The 23,126-nt window shown below is 45.8% G+C and overlaps 1 protein-coding gene across 1 annotated transcript in view; it reads right to left on the reverse strand.

The window, feature by feature from the left end:
* The window catches only part of LOC144798626 (borealin-2-like), a 265,361-nt gene that overhangs the window by 14,750 nt on the left and 227,485 nt on the right, over window positions 1–23,126 (reverse strand). Inside the window, exons 7-8 of the mRNA XM_078669584.1 lie at window positions 3,730–3,816; window positions 1,703–1,811 (exon numbers count right to left, since the gene is read on the reverse strand). Coding sequence (XP_078525710.1) covers window positions 1,703–1,811; window positions 3,730–3,816 — 196 coding nt within the window. The remainder of the gene's footprint in view (window positions 1–1,702; window positions 1,812–3,729; window positions 3,817–23,126) is intronic.

Below are 23,126 nucleotides of genomic sequence, written 5' to 3' on the forward strand. Positions count from 1 at the left end.
AGAAAAGTTGGTTCCGCCCCATTTTTTCCGTTTGAAACGTGGGATTTGGAGGAGAGATTTGGAGGAAGAGCGGAGCTCTCTGGTGGGAACATATTCTTTTATTAGCGAGGAAATAAAGGCAGGGGCAGTGCCCTGGCGGGCCTGGAAGACCATGCAGCCGGTCTTACAGAGGGAGCGTTCCTTGACGGGAAGCCAATGAAGCTCCCTAAGGAGCGGTGTAGAGTGATGATATCGCGGGAGACCAAAAACCAGCCGGGCCGCCCGGTTCTGGACCATCTGGAGCCTCCGCATGCTGTATGCCGGAATGCCGTTGTAAAGGGCATTGGCATAATCCAGCCGCGATATCACCAGTGCGGCCATGATCTGCTTGAGTGCCTGAGGGGAAAAAAAACGGGAGACAGTGCGGATAGGGCGGAGAGTGAGGAAGCAGGAGGAAACTACAGAGCTGATTTGTGAATGAAGGGTGAGCTGGTTGTTCACTTTAACACCCAGTGTTTTGACCGAAGTTGAGGGGGTGGGGGGGGGGGGGGGGGGACCAAGAGTGGGGGGCCAGAAGAGAGAATTCCAGGGACTGGAAGAACCACCGGTGAGAACCAACTCGGTTTTATCCGGGTTCAATTTGAGATGGTTGTGGTTCATCCAATCCCTGATAAATGTCATAGAAGACTGGAAGTTAGAAACAGAGAGGGAAGAAGAGGACAGATCAAAGATGAGCTGGAGGTCATCGGCGTAATTGTACATGGTGACCTCCAGCTGCTGAAGAGCAAAAATAAGAGGAGAGATGTACAGATTGAAGAGTAGAGGGGAAAGAGAGGAACCCTGGGGAACACCACAGGTGACAGGGAGTGAAGTGGTCGTGAGGTCTCCTAGCCGAACCGCCTGGGTGTGGTCCCTCAGGAAGGAGGACAGCCAGATCAGGGCTGAACCCTCAATTCCAGCCGCCTTGACACGGGACAATAGGATGGTGTGGTCAACCGTGTCAAAGGCGGCAGAGAGATCGAGGAGTACCAGCACCTGTCGTCTCACCAAGTGAGACGACAGACCAGTATAACTGGACTTCACTTTACTACTGTATTAGTGTTACATTCACTGAAGTTCATAAATAACATCTAAACAAAAAGCCATGCAAGTTGCCAGCAGCACACTACTGACCACCGCAACGCAAGATGACTACACAGAGTGGCGACCAAGCCAGAAAAAATGCTCATCAAAAATAAACTAGCCGTAACATAGTAAAAGGTACTTATAAGAAAAGTAGAATGCACAGAAGAGAAGGACACCTGGGTGGGTGTTCCCTGAGATTCACAATAATTCGGCTGGCACTGAAGTTTCTTGTTAGTTCAGGGCTCTTAAGGGGTTACAGAAAAAATATTAAAGACTTTCTGTGTTGCTAGTTTTCCTGGAAATTGAATCATTAAACCCCTGGACTTGAAGGTCTTGTCCATTTTCCAGTGCCCATAATCCAGTGAACAAAGCATTTAAGGTGGGGACTTCAACAAGTCTTGGGAAAGGAGTAAAGGCAATGCAAGCCTGTGGATGGAGTCTGCTTTGGAAATCGAAAGGAATGAAATAACAATAAAATTTGGCAAGACAACAATTGTTTTTTTTTTAAACTGCATCCATTACAAAAGACAAATAATATTTGGTGGATCCACTGAAAGTTGAAACCACTATATATCTATTCAACAGTGAGGGTCAGTACCTGCCCATCAGTAAGTGGAATATTGACAAACGGGATGCCGCCATCCATGAACAATGGTTCACCGCCTGAGGAAAGGCATCGGCTTTTCGCAGGCTGAGTTCGCTGAAATCTGCAGTAATAGAAAAGGCAGAGTTATTTCCCTCAACATCACAGATTTAAAAAAATTTAAAGGCAGAAAATGTAAAAGAAAAAAAAACTTAAGTCAGACTTGAAGCTATAACTATGACCAACCTACCACCACCTAGGACTCACGCTGTATGCGTACCAAAACACCAATTGTTTGTCTTTCAAAACGTTCAGTACTAGAAAATAGGGGAGAGAGCATTACATATACCAGACTATCCTGGGCTTGGAATCCTATGAACAGTATGTGCTCTTACCATGGAGAATTGTTTTGATGGGGAATCACAGGCAGTGATTGGGAGCAGATGTCTACACTCAAGTTACAGAACATTCTTTCTCATTTCCCCTAACAGAGTACAATCCTTAATGGGTTTGCAATCTCCTTTCAAAGATGTCTCACTTAATGTATAGATCAATTTCATTAAGCTTGAACACTGTAGGCTCTTTAGCCCCCATTACTTGGTCACTGTGGGGTCTATGGCAGACTCCCAAACAGTAACTGTGTCCTCTCTCTGATGACAAGCAAAAAAGACCCCTCTTTGGGATGTATAGATCGATTTTCTGCCCCCCCAAAATTTACTAAACAATTCTACATTTCCAGTTTATGGGGATTGCAGAGATTAGCACAGCGCTCTACCCCGCACTCTGTGACCCTATCTTCAAGTACTGACCAACATTCAAGCTGCACCGATACTAGGCCTGTGTGACATTTTTACTAAGCCGGTGTAAACTCGCATTAGGGCAAATATGTGACATTTTTTCAATCGTCAAAAATTTGCGTTTTTTCCTACTTGGGGGAACTGGATTGAGTAGAATATTACTGGTCTAGAGTCATTGTATTCTTCAGCGAGACATCTCTCATGGTCCAGCAATGAAGAGCTACAGACTGTCCGGCCAGCACTACAAAAGCAACCAATGGTTCACCCAGCAACTCCCTAAATTTACACAGGCTACATCTTTATTGCGGAAAACACTGTAGACCTGGATGCAACCTACTGCAAACTATGGAGCCATACTGATGTACTACACATTCTCAATTTGACTGAAACTTCAATCCCCTTCCTTACAGAGAATCAGTCTACACATTACTGCCTACACGCAAGTAACCACAAGACCTTAAACAATGCAGCCAAACACTGGTACAATTTGAATTAGATTAAAATCATCTCATCAGTCCTTGCAGCGGTATTTATGATAGGCTAACTTACTGAATGTTGCATTAGTTATACAGGGGCCTCAATAACAAATGTCCATGATGAGAACATCTACCAAGGGACAAAACGAAAATCAAAATCTAATTTTGTACTTGACCCTATAATAAATTGACTGAAATGTACTACCTAAATCAAGCGTATGACTTTCTACAATCCCAGCTGGAAGGACAATGCTCCATGAAGATCCCCTCCAAACACTCCACCAACTCCTAATTAAATACAGGCTGATGAAAGGAAGATGGTCCAACCACAAAACAAAACATGTCCATATTTCACATGCATCATAGTGATCTGCAGTTCTGCATTACAGAACATACCAGTTGCATCTAAATGTGCAATGAGTGAATGCTGGGAATAATTTTAGAAATTATGTCAATCACAGATAAGAAACATATTTTGAAAATACGGTAGAAATAACTGTGCATGACCGACTGCCCAAACATTTCCAAGAGATCCTGTAGCTACAATAATTTGATGCTTCTTTACCAGAGTCAATGAAATAGAGACTTTTAGAAAGAATTAGGTTAGTATTTATAATCCAATATTTAAAATCAAGAGGAAAAGAAATAAGCTGGTGTTCTTGCTTAACAAAAATTCAACACATAAGGACAAGAAGGGAATAACTGGTCTTCATGATACTGACTGCAAACTCATTGCTTAAGAATTAAAAAAAGAAAAAAAACACATTACCTTTTGGAATACTGGGGGGTAACTCCTATGGTATTCGATTTTCCAACCTTTTTGCAGGTTCTCACAGCTGGTGTTCCATAAGCGGCCCTTGCAGGAAAAAATGCATTCATGCCAAGTCACAAAAATTAGATTGAAGTATGGAGCTAATGTACACAAACCATAGTATGAGAAATTAGCCCGTAATAAAACTGTAAAAAGCCTTTAGTCTGAAAACATCTACCAAACAAGTTTAGTCAAAGAATAATGTTGACATTTACCTGAAATACTCATTAAGCACTTGCCCAAAATATACTGCAAGGGGCAATAGAATGGTAAATTAACCAAGCCCGAACATAGGTGGAAAGTAAATTGATGGTTTTAGGGATTTAAAAATTATCCAGTTTGGCTAGATGCAGGGGTGTACTGCTTCACAACCATGCCGGTGCTCAGCAAAACTGAAGGTCCCAAATCTGCTGAGTTGCTCTACTAAACGGCTGTCCATTATAGACCCAGGAAGGCTGAATTCAGTCAGGATTTTCCGGACAGCCACTGAATGTAAATTACCAGCCTTTAGATTAACCACCTGTAAATTTATTTTATGTAGGTATCCTGAAAATCTTTCAAAGCACAAGCACCTACCTGCTACACAGGATGTTGGGTTCTCATCTTTTCTTTCATAGCTCTCAGCCCACTCCCCAGCTGCTGCTGTTGGGCTACTGTCACAAGCCTCCTCCTGTGCCCTGAAAACCCTGCTGCTGCATGCTAATCTCAGATGGTATCTTCCCTTGTTCTGGGTATGCGTACAAGTGTCTGAATTATTATTGCCAATGTTCTGTTGTGAGTCAAGAAAGGTAGGCTGGAGATGCTTCAGGGTAAGATGTCCCTGTACCAACTCATACATAAGTCATCAATAACTTGTACATTTGGACATTGAGAGCGCTGGACTTTTGACATTGCAGGAGTCCTAGATTAGCTTCCGGAGTGTAACCAGGATTACCAGCAGAGCATACGGGCTCCCAGTGCGAACCTACAAGTAATGTGGTTTAACAGAGCGAAAGCTGACATGATCCCATGAGGATGGAAGGCCCGAATGTGGAAATTGTAACAAAAAATTAAACCAATAGGATGCTCCCGTTTTGAGACTACAGGAAGGTTTGGGATGATTCATCTCAGAGACCTGCGCCCAATGACAGATTGTAGTGTTGAAGTTTCATGTGTAGAGCTGATGAAGTGGACGTAGCCAAGTAGTGTCTTTGTAAGTTATTTATTAAGTCCATAACACCAGTGGTAGCAGTCCCACCAGGAGCAACCAGATTGCTCCTCAGCCCATCTTCCAACTGTCAACACCAGGCACACAAGCATTCACTCATGTCCATCACACCAACATTCCATACAGAACACTCACACTGGCTAAGCAGCTAGGAACCAGGTAACAGGGAACATTATAAACACAACATGAAGATAATGTAGTATTTTCTCCCCTTAAAATTGAAAAACAATAAAACCAAACTAAAAAGAAAACAACTATACACAACAATGTGCAAATGAAGTTATTAGTCCATAACTCAGGGATGTACGGTAAAAACCACATCACGAGAGGGAACAAAGACTGCACAAAGAGGAAAGAAGAGTGAAAAGATACACACGAAATAGGACACATCCTCCTCCTTTAATAATGAAATAAAAGTAAAGTATAGAGAACGTTAGGCTCACTGACACAAAGTGAGATAACACCACATGAAAAGACATGTGAAACACTGTGAAGAGAGAGAGAAACACAGAAACACACTTCGAGAACTCTAGCACCTTGAGGAGAAACATAGGAGGAACGCAACCCCAAAACTCAAACACTATGGGTGGACTACACCCATGTAAAATATGGAGAAGGGACTAAAACCCAACTTGCCACCCCTCATGTAAGGGACCCTAAAAAATGCAGACAAACTGTGTAGATGGGACTCGGCCCATTACAACGTCAGGAGACCATGGAGTGCAAAAATGGGAAAATGACACCTAATGGAAACTATGTATATGGGACTAACACCCACTACAACAAACAAAACATGAAGCACAAGGTGACTTACACACTACATGACCAACGTGAAGCACATGGTGACTTGCACACACTAGGAACAGGACAACATTGCGTTAAGTGTGACTAAAACCCTATTCTTGTGTAAAAGGGAAATAAACCTCTTAAGCCCCCCTCTTGAAAGGGTACTGTGCCTTACAACGTGGAAGTGGGACTAAAACCCCTTCCCATCCCCCAAGAAAGGGACGCATGCGTTGCAAAGAACAAGACCAAAACACATAAAAAAACAAAAAGACCACTCTCCTGTGAGGGTCGATACACCCACCCAACATAAGAAATGGGCTACAGAACACAACAACAATGCCAAGTAGGACATGAGGAATAAGATGAAACATCCAATATCAGCATAGCAAGAAAGTGGACAAGTTGCAGATTTTATACTACATGGCATACGCTGAAAAAAGAAACAACAACATGTAAAATATGTCCAAAATGGTCAAACCAAGACCTGTAAGCAAATTACAATTGTGGCCAACAAAACTAAACATATTCAAAGCGTGTACTCTGCCACGACCAACAGGCATGGAACTACATGCCCACGTGAGTGAGCAACAACAACCTTCAACAACGAGCCTGCATAAAAATGTGTGAGAACCCCACAGGAATTACAGGCAGCATACATGTCTAGCCTCAAGTGTGTAATTGCATTGTCCAATACAGAAAACAAATCCCAAAGTCAAACTTTTAAACGGGAGCCCCACAGAAACGGGTGCACTACTGAAACTTTCCTTTACACAGGAATTAGTACAGAGCAGTAGTACACTTGAATCCAGCGACATCCCGGGTCTGCTTCAAATGTACGTGGTTGGCAGAAAATTATCCAAAACAAGCTGGACACAATGTGACACTATGTAGCCCCAGTGCTTGCATGCTGCCTCCAATCTCAAAATGGCGGCATGCATGTGACGCAACACCAGATGGCTCAAGGTGCATTGCTGCTGGAAAGCATCCCACAGTAGCTAGGAGCAGTGTAGAAGCAAAGATATCAGAAGATTGTTCAGCTGCTCTGCGCAACACCAACATGGTAAGGTGCACGTGCTCTATTTTAAATTTAAAACGCAGCGTAACAGTTTTACCAGCCTAATTGTAGGAGAGTCATTTTACTTGATAAAACAAATTGAAAACTGTATTTTCCTCAACTTGGTGGCCCCTCTTGCTGCAGACAGGGAGTCCAAGCCATGGAAAGTATCATTAAATTGCCTGAACACACAGAAACCTGCCGGTACAGGGATTTCACGGTATGCCTCAACTGGGTCAATGTCAGCTTCTGCCGTCTTATATGGGCCGATGTCCCAAACTCGGGTGTATCCATGTGAGCAATGATTAATAAGCAATGTGAAGCTGGCACAAGTGAACTTTCCTCAGATCCAACACGGACGAGGACCATAGAGCCACTGTCAAGCAGCACGTGTACTCCCAAACAAATTGTCAAACAAACTCTTTAACAGTTCGTTTTGGTGGAAAGTTGAGCTACCAACCTTGCTTTTTTCTTTTGAAAGTCATTAATAAAGATAGCAGTCGGAGAGATCATAAAGATATCAAGGGGAAAACAGTAATGCAAGAGTACTAGCAGACAGGGCTTGTGTAATGCCATAAAAAAGTAACATATTCCCAAAGGACTGTAGGCCGGTCTGGGTGTTAATGAAGTGGGGAATTCAATTATTAAAATCAAAACACGGCACAGAGTTGCAGCAAGGCTTCTGTTCATCTACGAGTAAATAAAGACAACAAACCACTGGATATACCATCAATATGCCCAGAAGAATCAGCAATACCATTTGCCTTGCTAAGTCACAGACTGACCACACACCCAGGATGGAACCCTTATTAGCGGAATTCAATCTACGCAGGTCCGACAAACAAAAATTACCTCAGTCATCGATCACCTTCCCCATTACAAACAGTAGAGCGAAGAGAAAGTGGTTCTCAGGCTCAGTTTGGTAAAACGGGTTTAGTAGGCGCATGGTTATGTCTCCTTTTATCAGTAACGAAGGGGTAAAGGCGGAGAGAATGGAGTACAGAACAGGTTAGCTTAATAGATACCCTACCCAAAGACAGGGTCAATCGCTTTGACTAAGGATTTAGGTTTATAAATAAGGGGTCTTTCCTCTATACCGATGAAGGATAAAATTAACCTACACTTGGACAGCATCCTGGTTTAAAAGGTGCATATGAGGCTACCTGTCTTGGTGTGAAGAATAAAGCAATCATGTTGTATGTTTGGGACAGGGAGCAAGCTAGTGCAAGGGTGCATCAGCTGAGGAGGAACTGTTTGACAAGCACTTGCAATTTTACTTGCCAAATAATGAACTAGTTAACAAGTTTAGTGGTCGATTTTAAGGTATGGGACATTGACAGCTATGCTGCCTTTAGGGTTTAACTCTGTTACAGCATGCTTTTTAGGACATTGGGATCTGCAAAGCTTTGTGGGAGCAGTTTTATGGAGCTTCTTAATGGGCTCACATAACTTCCAGTTTGGTTCACAATTTCAAACATATGACCAAGAACTGTTTTTCCTCTTTAGTGAACAGACAAAAAGACTGTCCCCCGGTATCTAGTGATAGTTCCACGGGTCTAGTAAATCTAGAGAAAGGAAGAGCTTTGAAGTCACAGTGGAAGTTGAAGCCACTTGGACTAGCCAAGGAGTGTTCTTGAGATATCGTTCAAGGAGTCCTATTAAAAGAGTGAAGTAGGTTATCCTCTCCAGGAGGTCTGGTATTCATATTGAGAAGTGGTACTTGACACATTAACTGTACTAGATGGAGAAGGGCCAATATATCAAGTTTAGGTCTCCTTCAAACAAAAACCAATCCAATTTTCGCGCATTTTGATAATCTTTCTATTATTGTTGTTTTAAGAAACAAATCACTTTAAACAGCCCAGAGTTAAAATAGAGCCACGAGTCTGCACTGGCGGTAGAGGCTGCAGTATATACAAGAGTGTGACGGTACATGCGGACTCCCTAAAATTTGTGTGTCTATGACAATAAGCAACTGTTTATTAAACGCACCTATTATTTTGCAAGATTGAAATTCAGTGAAGTCTCAGCGATTTCAGGCACAAAAGGTAAGATCAGATACGTATGGAGTTTATAAGATCAATTGTGAGGTCACTTCCCGTGAGTTCATCACGGTGCCAAGGAGCACACAATGTTGATTCCGAAAATGCCAACGACATCAGTAATAACAGATTAGACTGGCGACTAGGAAGGGCATGAACGTATGCTACCACCTCTGCTTCATGGCAACTGGAGGTCACGTGGGAGATTGACGTACTAACCAAAAGCCATGAGCACATGGCATGCATGGTTAGGTACCTTTAGTGTATTGTATAGTCACACAAAAAAATAACGAGAGCTTCGTCAGAAATATTTTGTGAACAGCAAGACACTCTAAAGTCCCACATACTAGTCAGGAGTGCACCTTGAGAAACCAGCATTAGGGTCCAAATGCCACGCAGGAGCATCGATATTATACAATTAAGAACATGTTAGGAAAGCAGTTCTTGTGACCTCCGCCTAGGTACCAAGGACTTCTTAAGTTAGATTATCAAGATCACCTTCCAGGTTACAGCAAAGTCCCTGATACATGAGATATCAAGGTACTCCATTCTCTTACCAGACCATTTTAGAGTATATAATGCTGCAACTTCCTCAAGAACACTTCATACAAGAGTTGCATAGTCAGCTAGATGGCTGATCGAGACTTCTCATTTCAGCTGCAGATCGAATTCTCTAAATTCCCTGCATCAGACAATCCACCACTAAGCATTTCTAACATTTTATTAAGTATACTTTGGAAACTGAATCATACTAAACTGACATGCCTGTTCTCCACAGAGGTTCTCCCGAGTAATTTAATCAGTGCTACCATACCTTGATACAACGGAACACAAGATGGAGGCATCTTTCTTGTAGAGTAAGGACGAGACGAACTACGTGTAAAAGTAGTAACTCAAGCTGCTGAGGGGTTGGCAAAATCGGATTACCCTGGAGCACTCCGGCATCCCAGATTTTTAGACCTAAAACCATGATATTTGAGGGATTCTGTGTCCTGTGCCTTGATTAGAAATGGTTCAAACATAGTCTTTTCCTACAATCCAGAACAGGATAGATCTGTTCAGGGAAAGTGAACCTTGAACTGCACCAGAAATCTTGGGCAAGGGAAGTCTTTGTCGAGCAGAAACTACAAGATGGATACCTTGCAGATACCAAAGATTCCCTTTAAGGAAACCCCCTCAAACCAGGCTATGTGCTTCCTTAGCAGCTGGAGTCTATAGGTATTTTCTACTGGGGAAGATCACCCTTAACACCTGAAGAACATCAGGTCCAAGGTGAAAGTGTTCCCAATAGGTAAAATAGGATGCTATTATAACAAAAGAAACTTAAAAAACTCAGTTTGTTAAATACTATGAAACAAAAATGTGCTCCATTACCTTCGCGCTTAGATGTGGGCAGGTGATGGAGCCTGGCTACTACTTGGTGCACAATGTGGCGTTTTGGGATATTTTCTACTGCACTAGACCCAGTAGTCCCATGCGGTATGATGGCTGCTTGACTATTCCTAACTAGTTCTTACCGTGAACTATTAACACTTTGTTGCATTTTCTTGTCATCTATGGGCTAGTAGCTAGCCTCCACTGCTTACTGGTGCTACATATTGGACCTGCAGCTCTTTCAAACATCATCCACCCGGACTTGTATCACATACCGGACTCCTCATATTCAGATTTTTCTCTGGTTGTGCGATTCATTTCCCCTGCTCATCTCACTTCTTTATCCATCATTTCACACATTTATTACTATTGTTGGACCTGGCCCTTCCCGCAGGGTCACCCAAAACCTTTTACCTTGACCACTCCTGTTTTCTGAAATGTGTTTTTGTCATTAGGACTCAATACACTTTACCACTGCTAACCAGTCTAAGTTACTTCTACTCTCTCCCTAGAACAAGAACATTAAGGGCCAGATGTAGGTAATTTTATTTTACCACTTCTTAAATACCGAATCATACAGATTCGGTATTTAAGAAGTGGTAAAATAGAGGGGGGGAGATGTAGGAAAATCCAGATGTTTTTTTCCGAATCGGTAAAATTCGGTATTTACCGATTCGGTAAATACCGACCGGTAATGCCCATTCATTCCTATGGGCTTTGAAGCCCATAGGAATGAATGGGCATTACCGATTCGGTATTTGCCGAATCAGTAAATACCGAATTTCACAAGGGTGCAGGGGGTGTCACTTTGACACCCTCTGGCCCCCCCAAAACAGGCTCGGGTGCCATGTGGCAGGCATACATGCCCCAAGGGCAGGTCTGCCTGTCACATGGCAGAGGTGTGCATGCACACATGTGCATGCACACCGGAATCGGTATTTTACCATCAAATTGGATTTGATGGTAAAATACCGATTCGGTAAGGCTTGTGGGACTCCTAAGAGTCCCACCTACATCTCAAATTTACGGAATCGGTAAAAATACCGATTCGGTATTTTACAGAATCGGTAAATTTACCGTTCGGTAAATTTACTGATTCTGTAAAATTATTTGCCCTACATCTCAAAATCCAATTACCGGTCGGTAACGGCCACCTACATCTGGCCCTAAATGTGTCCATTCCGATTAGGCCAATGTTACCATGCAAGACCCAGGTATATAGTAATACATGTACCCAGGGCCTGTGAATTAAATGCTCCTGGTGGGACTTCAGCACTCCTTATGCCACCCACTACAGTAGCACTTTAAAACATGTCTCAGGCCTCCCATTGTAGCTTGTGGTGCAGTTTTAAACTACCATTTCGACCTGGCAAACCAAACCTTGTACCAGGCCTAGAAATTGAAGATGAGCATGGCCTAATACACAGGAACTCATCGGCTATACGCATTTAAACGATTTTATAAAACATTGTACAGTACCCACCGCCAGACCCCAGTGGACTTTGAATAATTTTTCAAGGACACCGCCATAGCCTGGCTGGGAAACGGCCAGAGATTTCCTTCTATCATACCACGAAGACGAGATCATTTCCCCAGGGCCGGCTCTAGGCTCATGGTGGCCCTGGGCTAGGAGCGTAGGTAGGGGACCCGGAAGAGGGGGTCCGGGCGGGGCGGAGCGCGCAGGCCAGTAAAGAGGGGAGGGGGTCAGGGTGTTTAGAAGTGGAACAGAGCCGGAGGCCGCCAAATCCCTGCCAGGGGCCACCACGCAAATATGTATCCATCCTCAGAGGATTAATATATTAAGGATATATATTGGCGTGGTGGCCCCTGGGGTTTGGTGGCCCTGTGCAGGTGCACAGCTTGCACATGCCTAGAGCCGGCCCTGATTTCCCCCATTATGCAATTACAAATCTGGCAAGGCTCCGGGGCCAGACGGCCTATCAGCCGAGTTCTATAAATTATATCGGCACTAAATTATCCAGATATTGAGGCATGTCTTCGAGGAGGCCCGAGAAACCAGCATTCTGCCCAGAACAATGCGTGAGGCGCTCATCATTTCCTTGCCCAAACCAGGTAAATCGCCCACGCAACTAGATTCGTACAGACCCCTATCCCTTATTACTGTAGATGCTAAAATCTTTGCTAAACTAATCGCAAACCGTATCAGTCCCCTTATGCCAGTGCTGGTCCTTCCGGATCAATGGGGTTTGTCCCGACTAGGAGTACAGCCCACAACCTGCAAACTTTGTTCGCACTCATTCACGACTGATCCCGAAGAAGACACGGCTGCCATATTCCTTGATGCCACCAAGGCATTTGACTCCCTGGAGTGGGACTATCTTTCCTTTGTCCTGGTGCGCAGAAGATTTACCCCCCCCCCCCCCCCCCCATTTCTGCCCTGGATTAATTTATGTACACAGGACTTCGTGCCACAGTGATGGTCAATGGCCTACAATCTTCCTCCTTTCCACTGGCAAGGGGCACCAGACAGGGATGTTCTCTTCCCCTCTATTTGCCCTGCCCATTGAACCCCTCACCGCAAAAATTAAACACTACCAAGACCACGCCATCATTTATCCAGAAAGGCAGATATTCATCTCTTTATATGCTGATGACCTCACTCTATATCTGCGTTATCCAGACATCAGCCTGAATCCCATATTACATTTATTTATTCTGTCTGGGCAACTATCAGGGGTCAACATTAATTGGAGTAAATCCCAGATATATCCCCTCACCGATTCCACCATGAAATTCACACCAGACTTTCCTCTTAAATGGTGTGATGACCCCCTCACTTATTTAGGAATAACTGTCTCTCGCGATCGCGAGGAGCTCATGAGAGCCAACTATGGGCGTGTGTTAGACTCCATCACTGATAAAATTACGGGATGGATTGCGATGCCCCTGTCCATGGCTGTTAGAGCAGCCATAATCAAAATGGTCATACTACCCAAACTGCTATATTTATTTGTGAATATCCCATACGACCCCAGTCGTCACTTTTACTCTGCTATCAAGACTCAACTCGTACGACTCCTTTGGGGAGGGAAACAAGCCAGGCTAAAATGGGATACTTATGCGTCCCTTTGGTGTAGGTGGGTTCTCTGTACCGGATGTTAAATTATATTTTAGCTGTGCACAGGCAGACTATGCTGCATACTGGATGACCCCCCCTTTATGCCTCACCTGGTGATAGAAGACGGCTACATGACCCCTACCCCCAGTACCGCTTATCTTAGTGCCCCCAGGGTCCCCAGACATCTCGCATCCACCACCGTCCAATGCACTGTTAGTGCATGGCATGACCTTGCGAAGGCAACCCAATGCACACTAATGTATTCCCCGCTCCTGCCCCTTCCCGGAAGACAGAATCTCCCAGTTACGCAGGAGGGCGGCTACAGTCAGCTTTTTCACAAACTCTCCATTCACGCCTGGGGACACCTTTATACAAGTGGGAAGTTTAGCGCTAGCGATGAATTCTTTAATGATGTGAACCCCGCCCCTTTAGATCGCTTCTATTACATTAGACTCCATCAGGATGTGAAAGCCATTACACCCACCTTCCCCCTCGAACCCCCAGAAATGCCCTCGCTATATGTACAATTGCAACAGGATGCCCCAGCACATGTGCTCTTGCTACTATACCGCACTGTACAAGCAAACAGAGAATATGATCCACCATCGGCCCAAAACAGATGGGAGGAAGAGCTAGGTCACACCATTCCTGAGGAACAGTGGACGTACTGCTGTAAACAGACAGGAGATCTCTGCCAGCAGTAGGTTTAGAATTATACATTACAAATATGTCCATCGCTTATATCATACACCAACGCAGATGTACAGACTGAAGATTTGAGATAACGACCACTGAGATCACTGCAGAAGGGAAGGGGACGACTTTAGACACTTAACCTGGGATTAACCACCTATACAGCATTATTGGGCAGAGATACTCGCTGCGCTAGACCTCATGACAGGCCTACATATCCCTACAGATCCCCTAACTGCCCTGTTAGGATACACTAACCCCTTGCTGCCAAAATGCGTAAATACACCTCCCTGGAGCTGCTGCTCGCTAAAAGAAGAATCGCCTGTAAATGGGGCAGAGGGAGAGCGCCGAAATTTAAGACTGGCCCTGGGACCTTATTTATTGTCAAGAGCAATTACATATATATATGCAGATCTTCAACCCCCCTCATGTCCAAAAGACATCTGGGGCCTCTTGCAAACTTATTTACCTCGAACATACTTCTGACACTGACGCGGAGGCCTCATGATGAGCAACCAACGCCCCCGGCAGAGCCTTTCACCTGGGCCCGCACATGTTGTACATTGGAGGATAAGGGACAATACGGGACACCACCTCATACTTTATAGGCCGGAATACCAAACCACCATAGGCATGCCTCTCTAGATCACAGTAAATCAGTGGAGCGATTCACTGTCCATTGTTCTGTTGATTGTTAGTGTTTGATGCTATATGCGTACAATGATATCCCTGCCTTTACAGCGGAGTGCTCTAACGCGTCTGGCCCAGAAGGGTTGTAGACGGCTTGCTATGTATCCCCCTACCCCCTTTTAAAATGTCACTTGCACATTTGAAAAGTCGCCTTGCCGGACAGATTGCGGTTGTAGGCAGTATGCTGAGATGTATAATTATTGTTGGTCTATAATAAAGATTTATTTTCTTTTTAAACCTTGTGCCAGGCTTAACTCTTCCTCTTTAATACATAGAAGTCACCCCTAAGGTGGGCCTTAAACAGCCCCTAGTGCAGGGTGCATTGCATTTAAAAAATGGGACATGGGTTTAAGTTTTACATGTTCTGGTAGTGAAACATCCCTAAATTCATCTTCCACTATTATAGGTAGAAAGGTCATGTTCGGTCTCAAATGAATTGTAATTTAAAATACTCCCTAATGGTAAAGTTGTATATTAAGTCACTATTAAACTACTCTGAAAATACAATTTTTAGAAAGTTCCAAAAAGAACAATTGGGCAGAATGCTGAACAATGTCAAACATTCAGCCCAGTACAAAGACCTGGGCCTAAATCCATCTGGTTTTTTTGGAGGGGGTGGGGGGGGGAGAGGGTGGAATAGTGAGCAAAAGAACAATGGATTAAACCCAGATCTGTGATTGGGGGTGAGTGGTTGAGAAGTTTCAGCACTCCATCCATATCTTTTTGTGTTTGCTATGTTCACCCTAAATGGCCAAGGGTATGCCCAGACATGGGTCACTTGCTCGCTGTGCAACTGGATTCAAGCTAGCCTGGATGATGAGGGGTGAAACCCAGAAACCGGTCCCAGGATGCTGGTTTCCATTCCAGGGAGGACCTGGCTTGGCAGTTAAGGCTGGACTGTTCCCATGAGGAACAGGGTCCAGACTGATTTGCATATGGCGGAGTCCAAACTGGGGTTGCATAGTGAGCAAAAGAACGATGCATTAAACCTAGATCTTTCTCTGGGGGTGAGTGGTTGATAAGTTTCAGAACTCCGTTCATCATCTTGTTGTGTTTTGAAAGTCAGCATTTTCTTGTCTTCACCACTTGGTGCCTGCTGCCAGTGTCCTGACTCAAAAGACCCTACTATTAGACTTTATGTATTCCTCTCAGACGGGAGAGGTTCAGGTATGGGCAGGATGGATGGAGCAGAGCTCTCGTCTGCCCCACTTGTACTTCAAAAAGGCTTGCTTACAGCCTCTGGAATGAACAGAGGCACCATACTTGTACTGAGCAGTTCCCCCTCACACTGGCGCCAAGTTGCACAGCTCATGCCCGTCCATTCCTGCTGCTCAGCTTTCCTCTCCACCGCTTTGCCATTCAAGGAGGTACTGCTGGTGACCCACACCAGAGAAAAGCAGCCACAAGTCATCACCAGCATCTGTCATCTGTAAGCAGCAGGTTCGCCAGTCTGAGAACAGCTGGATTATTGCCGGTTTACTGCGGATACCTGCCCGGTGCTATATGCGGCTGAGTGAATTCGCCTGGTCCGGGTCAGCACAAAATTCAGCCCCCAATGGTGCCTCCAAATTTATTTTGGGATGGGGGCAGGCTAATGTGGTTTGAGGGGCATGTTTGTATGGCCCTTTGGCGCACACTAAACAAAAGGCAATGGTACACTTAGAAGAACCGGTCTCCCTGCCTACTATGTTTTACCGTTTCAAACAAGAAACCCCTTATGTGGGAGAAGGGGTACAGAAGGGGACAAGGAGCTAGTTCAAGAGGTCCAGAAGCCCGTGCTCCTAGCAGTAATGACAAAATTCAATAGTAGGACTAGTGTTCCTGAGGAAAAACGGGAGGAGAAAAAGGCACAATCTCTGAGTGTAAAGAGTGGCTGTGCCAGGGTAATGGGAATGGGCAGTCAATGGGACTGTTTTATGTTGCCATCACACATCCCCTAGAGGATGTCATGCTTCATCATTGGGCGGTGCTCCTCGTTGGGCCGGCACTGCAATGCCCAATGGGTCACCCGAAGGGTCACTTTAGCGGGGATCTTTTTTGAGGCTGCTGTTTGAGGAGTGCAAGTTAGGTGGCTTGTGACGTGGGGTGTATAGTGCAGGTTAAAAATGGTAAGGGAATTTATAATGCTGTCATTTATTATCAGGATTACCCTTCCAGAGGTAAAAAACCTATAGCAGGCCTGCTCACTAATAAATCCACACTCAGGGGCAAGGGCACTAGTGTGCGGTCCTGCCTGCGTAGAACCGGGCTGGGGATTAAACAAAAAAGTCTAGGCCCAGGCTGGGCCTGGGCATTTGGGGGGCGGGTGACGCGGACTTTACCTTTTGTTTAATACCAGCCCACAGTGCCATGATGAATTTATCTACCCCCACCCCCCCTCTTCTCTACACACCCTCCAGATGCAGACTCCGGATGTCAAGCACAGACAGAAAGAGGGCCAGGGCTAAGAGTTCCTCAGTGGAGAACCAGGAGGCAAACTTCCAATGATTCTGTGGCCCCTCTTCATCGAGCTGAGGGAAAGGAAGCAGAGTGAGAGTTCGGATTTACAGACCAAAGCATGCGCACAGGTTCCACTTTCACACTATGCCAAATGTACAGTGCACATAGAACTTTCAAACATATGGGCGCGAAAGACCCCAGAGATGAGACTGGAAACACTTTTTAAACAGGGGAGGCCGGTGTGCTTCTTCTCCTTAATGCACAGGTACAAACACCTATAGATGCGCTGGAATAAATGCTGCCACCAGGGCCACGCCCACAAACCCCAGCAAAGAGCACAGTACTCACTGTCTGGAAGAGGGATTCACGTTGGGTGTCAGTTTCTCTTTGTACTAGTTAATATGCAAGTCACTACAGCTAGACAAAGCAGTGGATACGATGATGATATGCAATAGTGGCTTGAAAGAAAACTTAACACAAGATTGTGAATAATTCCATTGTAGAGCATGCAATATGACTTAAATTCCAAGAAACTATTACTAGAACAAGAGTCGCCCTAATAGTAAGAGGTGTTAATTTACTAAGCAGTGCAATCACTTCTTATTTTAACTACTTATTTCTTCTGCTAGAGCTGCTGTTCAGCGAAGGAGCAGAGGGAAAAGGAGCTGTTACTGACATTTAAATAACACTTACATGTCACAATGGCAGTAGTGTTGTAAACCACGGGTGAATCTTCATGAGGCTTCACCGGATGAAACCCCTCATATAAGAGGGCCCCTGCATCAGCACATTGAAGCTGCAGCCAGGAAGAGTCACATGAGTCACTCCTTTTCACTGATCACCATTGCAAAATGCACAACAAAATCCGCCTCGTTTTAGCGCTATGTTCACTCCACACATATACAGCATTCTTGATGAAATGTCAACTTAATGTTACAAAGGCAAACAACAAAAAACGCGCAGACACAATGTGAAATTATCTCTCCATAAGCTGCCCCCCATAAATGACGTTGACAATGGAGCTAAAACAAAGATAAATGCACGCTTGTAGTCCCACTGTGGTGGCCCTCTGGTCTTCAGCTCTGCCCCTCCCGCGGTTGCCTACATGTACTAAATTTGGTCCTACCTACCTACCCATTGACCTCTTGCTACTACTGCAACCAGCACCTTCTCATGTGCATTATCTGATTGCAAATGCAATTTGCAAAAGACACTCACCGGGCGGCAGACAGTCGACAGCAGGGGGTGGGACCCTGGGACAGCCAGGGCTAGAAATAAATAAATTATGGGGTGCCGGGAGAGGGCCTCTCGTCGTCTCAGTCTCTGGGTTCTGGAATGCGGGTCACATGCGTTTTTTATTGCACAAGGCCCAATGCGCATGTGTCACCAGCAACAGCCGCGCCCACCCCACCCCCCCTAAGGTGCGTGAACTGAAGACTAAGAGCAGGCCGCGCAGACGCAGTGGCTGAGACATCTGCGCACGACCCGCCCACCCCCTAAAATGGCACTGCTGCAACTGCTCCAATGCATTATTTATTCTGAACAGAACATAGTCACAGATGATTGAAATTAAGAGAATCCTATCCATTCAAGCAGAGATTGATTAAATGTTGCTTTTTACCGCACAGAGGCTCCGGAGCGAGTGAGACACACGCAGACGCAGCAGAGAACAGTAGTAACTGACTACTGAGTGTACAACAAAACCGTCCCCCGGCCCAAAAACCGGCACCCACCGGGGGATTGCCTGGTGCCCGGCATTGCCAGTCCGACCCTGCCCTAAGGTCCCTCAGGTGTAAAGTGGACTTAAACCACCAACTAGTAGTGCACCACGAGCTGCGTTTGCAGAGTGATGGAGAAAGGGGGCATGGTCTCTGAAGACCTCTTCGCAATCTCACTGTGTGGGACTTATTGGGGATAACAGGAGGAGTAGTTGGCCCCCAAGGAAATCCTTGGGGGCCAACTACCTCTCCTGTTACCTCCAGTAAGTCCCAAACAGTGGGATTGCTGAGACCTCGTAGGGGGCCACGACCCCTTTCTCCTACACACTGCAAACACGTCTCCTGGGCCACAACTAGTAGGGGAAGGAAGTCCCCCTGAGGGTCAATGAGGGCCAAATAGCCCTTCAGCTACCTCCAGTAAGACTCACACAGATAGATTGCGGAGAGGTGGTCAGAGGCCACGCCCCCTTTCTCCACCACTCTGCAAGCGCGCCTCCTGGAGCACTGCAGCTTGGGGGAAGAAGTCCACTTTAGTCCTGAGGCCCTCAGGAGGCAAGGGGCCCTCATACCCCACCGGCAGCGGACTTAGAGGCGTGTTTGCAGAGCGGTGGAGAAAGGGAGCATGGCCTCCAACTGCGTGGGGCTTACTGGAGCTAACAGGAGGTCTGGCTGGCCCCTAAGGACCCTCAGCATCCAAGGAAACGTCATCCCCCAGTCAGCAGCATGCCAGGAGGTTCGTTTGCAAAGAGGTGGAGAAAGGATGCTGGGCCTTCAGCAATTTGCAGGATTTTTCAAGGAAGGGGTGGCTGCATGCCCCCCTTCCCTGGACCATTTGAGGCCACAGGGACCCCATTCCCCATTATAGATATAGATATATAGATAGAAGTGGGGGCCATGTGGCCCCCTTCTCCAGGGTGATTTTGGTCCCCATCCCCTGGGGCCAGAGTTTTTATTTATTTGATAGGGAGGGGGACCCTGTTGGCCCATTTTTGGCCCTAGGGACACCATCCCCCGAGGTCCAACCACTTTCTCATTTAATAAAAAAAAAAAAGGTGGGAGGCTAAACGGAGCCCATCCCCGGGGTCTGGCCTGTAGTGTGAGTGCTCTGGACCCAACCAGGGCACCCACTTTCAGAACATTGGGGACTGCAGGGGAAGCCTGAAGGTCCCTGCCGGCTCTTTCTCCTGCGGGAGCCGGCATTGTTTTGAGACCCAGGAAGCTGCTAACAATTAGCTCCCTGGATCTCAAAGTAATGTGTTTCCCTACTCACTTGACAGCAGGCAGGGAAACAGACATGCTCTGCTTTCAGCAAGCAAGAGCATTTTCTCAAGCAGAGTCCCAAGATGACTGCCAAAACTGCCTTGTTGAAGTGTTGGCAACCAATCAAATTTTGGTAGGATCCACATGTCCCCTGCATCCCCAGATATCTATTTTTTTTAAAAAACTTTAATGTCTCTGAAACTACTAAATGGATTTACACCAAATCACAAAAGCCCACTTTCTGGACCAAAATCTAGCTTCCTGCCAAATTTGGTGTAATCTGTTCAGCAGTTCGGGCTGTAGTCATGTTAAAAAATGCAAAGAATCCCCATTGAAATAATATGGGGAAATCGCGTTTTGAGACACCCCCCCTTTTTTTTCCTCAGACTCCACTTTAAGATCACCCCGAAACATTCAACATAGCAGCTGAATCATAAAGGGGGTTTTGGGGGAAATTTTGTGGAGATTTGTCAAGCGGCCCTTAAGTTATTAGCAAAACAAAAAATGCTTTTCCTATGGAAACTTTGGTCCTAACTAACTACATACGGGCCCCCTAGGCCCGGTGCTCAGGTCCCCAGGACCCTGCCAAAAGCTTTATTTATTTTTTTCACTGTGGAAAACGTGGCAGATTTGCAAATTTGCGCAAAGATTCCAAAAAGAAAAACAAGCTCAGTCGCCTGGGCTTGTTTGCATTTCAGCCCCTAGGTGGGCCAGGTCATGGGGCATATTTAAATATATATTATGGGGAGGGAGTGCATCCGCCCCCCATTGGTCTTATAGCCCCAGGGACTGGTGCCTCCCCCTAGGCGTGGCCACGAAATATCACATTTACGAGGGGGCTCCGGTGGACTCCACTCTAAGGCCCGTTTTGACCCTAAGGACCACCACCTCCTCGTGGTCAGGCATATGCAGATATGGGGGAGGGGGTCCATGCCGTACCCCTCTCAGGCCATGTATGGTCCCGGGGACCACCACCTCCCTGGGGCTTGCATATTTTGAAAGGGGGAGCGAGCGGCTCAACCTCAAACCATTTTTGACCCTGGGGACCAACACTTCCCTGGGTCAGTCCTTTGAATTATAAAGGAGGGGGGCGCTCACCCCCCTCCTGGAGCCATTAATGGCCCTGGGGATCACCACCCCCAGGGCCAGCTCCCTATGTACTGAGGTGCCCACCCTCAGGAGGACATAGATGTTTGTTTTCACTTGGGGGTAGCTTTCACAGCCCCCACCAAGCAAGAGCAAAGAGAAAGTCTGCCTCCAGTGGGTGGGAGCAGGAAAACTGCTCCTGCTCGCTGGGCGTGGATTTTTCATCTGTTTTCCTGCCCCCTCTCAAGCGGGCTGGAAAACAGATTAAAGAATTGCTCCCACACACAGCGAGCAGCAGTTTTGGCTGCTCCCTGTGTGCTGGAGCAATGCTGGCTCCCGCTACGGTGGGGCATCAGCAGGGTATGCAGGGGCATTAAGGCTCCTCTTGCAGACCCAAACGCTGCACACTGGCTGTAGCCAGGGTACTCTGCAGCAATTGGCATAGTTTCTGGTGATGGTTTCCAGGGCTTAAATCAGGCCAGAAAGGGGGCTGCATGGCCCATCTTCCCCATGAAGGCATTATCATCTATTGGAGAGCTATCTGTAGTGACTGACGAGTGGGTTCTTTCTTGGCCTTTCCTGGTGACAGCAGAGACGTTGGTTCTCCCTTTAAATTACTACAAGTATGCAAATGTGCACAATCACCAGGAAGTCTCTCATTTGGTCCCCCCTCCCACCTTAGAAGTATGCAAAAGTCTTCCTTGCTTTTGCCAGTATGATGGGCAGCTTACTAAAATGTCCCCTGTGCATTTCCTGCTGATTTTGGCGATGCCTTTTTGATGCCAAAGAATATGAGGACATCGCCACCAAACAAAGTAGCACTTTATATAGTTAAGAGGAAGTACCCTTGTTTGGTGGAGATTTGCCTCTGTCGTCTCTTCATCTTCGCCATAGAAGAATTCATGTTAACACAGATTTCTGGAAGACTACGCTTGAGGAACAATCCCATTGCCGAAATTTAAAGCACCAAAGATCACTGGAGATATTTACTCCTGGTCCATTACGCAGCTGTAGTGTAGAATATGCACTAGATATTTACCAGAGTTAGCAGTTACTACCTAGAAAATACTCCAGATGGGTAGTTATTTGTTATTTGTGCAAAACGGTGGACTCTTGTTGGATAAAGGGGCAGGTAAGGTTCCATTCTGGCCTAGTCACTCACACAGCCACTGACAAACTCACACAGACATCAATTCTGCCACTCACACACCCACACACCCATACAGTCACTCACACACCCTCTCATATCTACTCAGACACATACAACCACTCTCACACCCATATACCCCCATACCCACTCACAAACTCGTAAAGCAACTCACACAAAACCATACACACACTCACAGACCCATAGTCACTCACAAACACACCCACACAACTGCTCACTCACCAACTCACAGACCATACAGCCACTCACACCCCCACTCACTAACTCACTAATCTACTTGCACACCGACAAAACTACTCGCACACCAACAAAACTACTCATACACCCATATAGACAGACACACAGACTCACAGACCCATACAGCTTCTCTCACACCATTACCGACCCATACAGCTTCTCACACACCAACTTACAGACCCATACAGCCACTTCCATTCACAGACCTGTACAGCCAATCACACACCTCCTCACTGACTCATACAGGCACCCACTCACCGACCTACATAGCCACTCACACACCCACTCTCAAAGGTTACAGGGTACAGTTGGGAAATAAATCTATAGAAATTCACTGAAAATACCAAAGGTTACAGAGACATAGTTAGGGTCATATTTCACACTCACAAAACCATAGAAATTCGGCAGTTATAACTTACACCCCCGCAATACCCTGCTAATGATCTCTCATATTGCATCACTCATCACATGGTCAGTGATATCACTGATGACATCATCCGTAGAACCACACACGCACAGTCA

The sequence above is a fragment of the Lissotriton helveticus genome, chromosome 12, assembly GCF_964261635.1.
Source record: "Lissotriton helveticus chromosome 12, aLisHel1.1, whole genome shotgun sequence".
NCBI classification, from domain to species: Eukaryota; Metazoa; Chordata; class Amphibia; order Caudata; family Salamandridae; genus Lissotriton; species Lissotriton helveticus.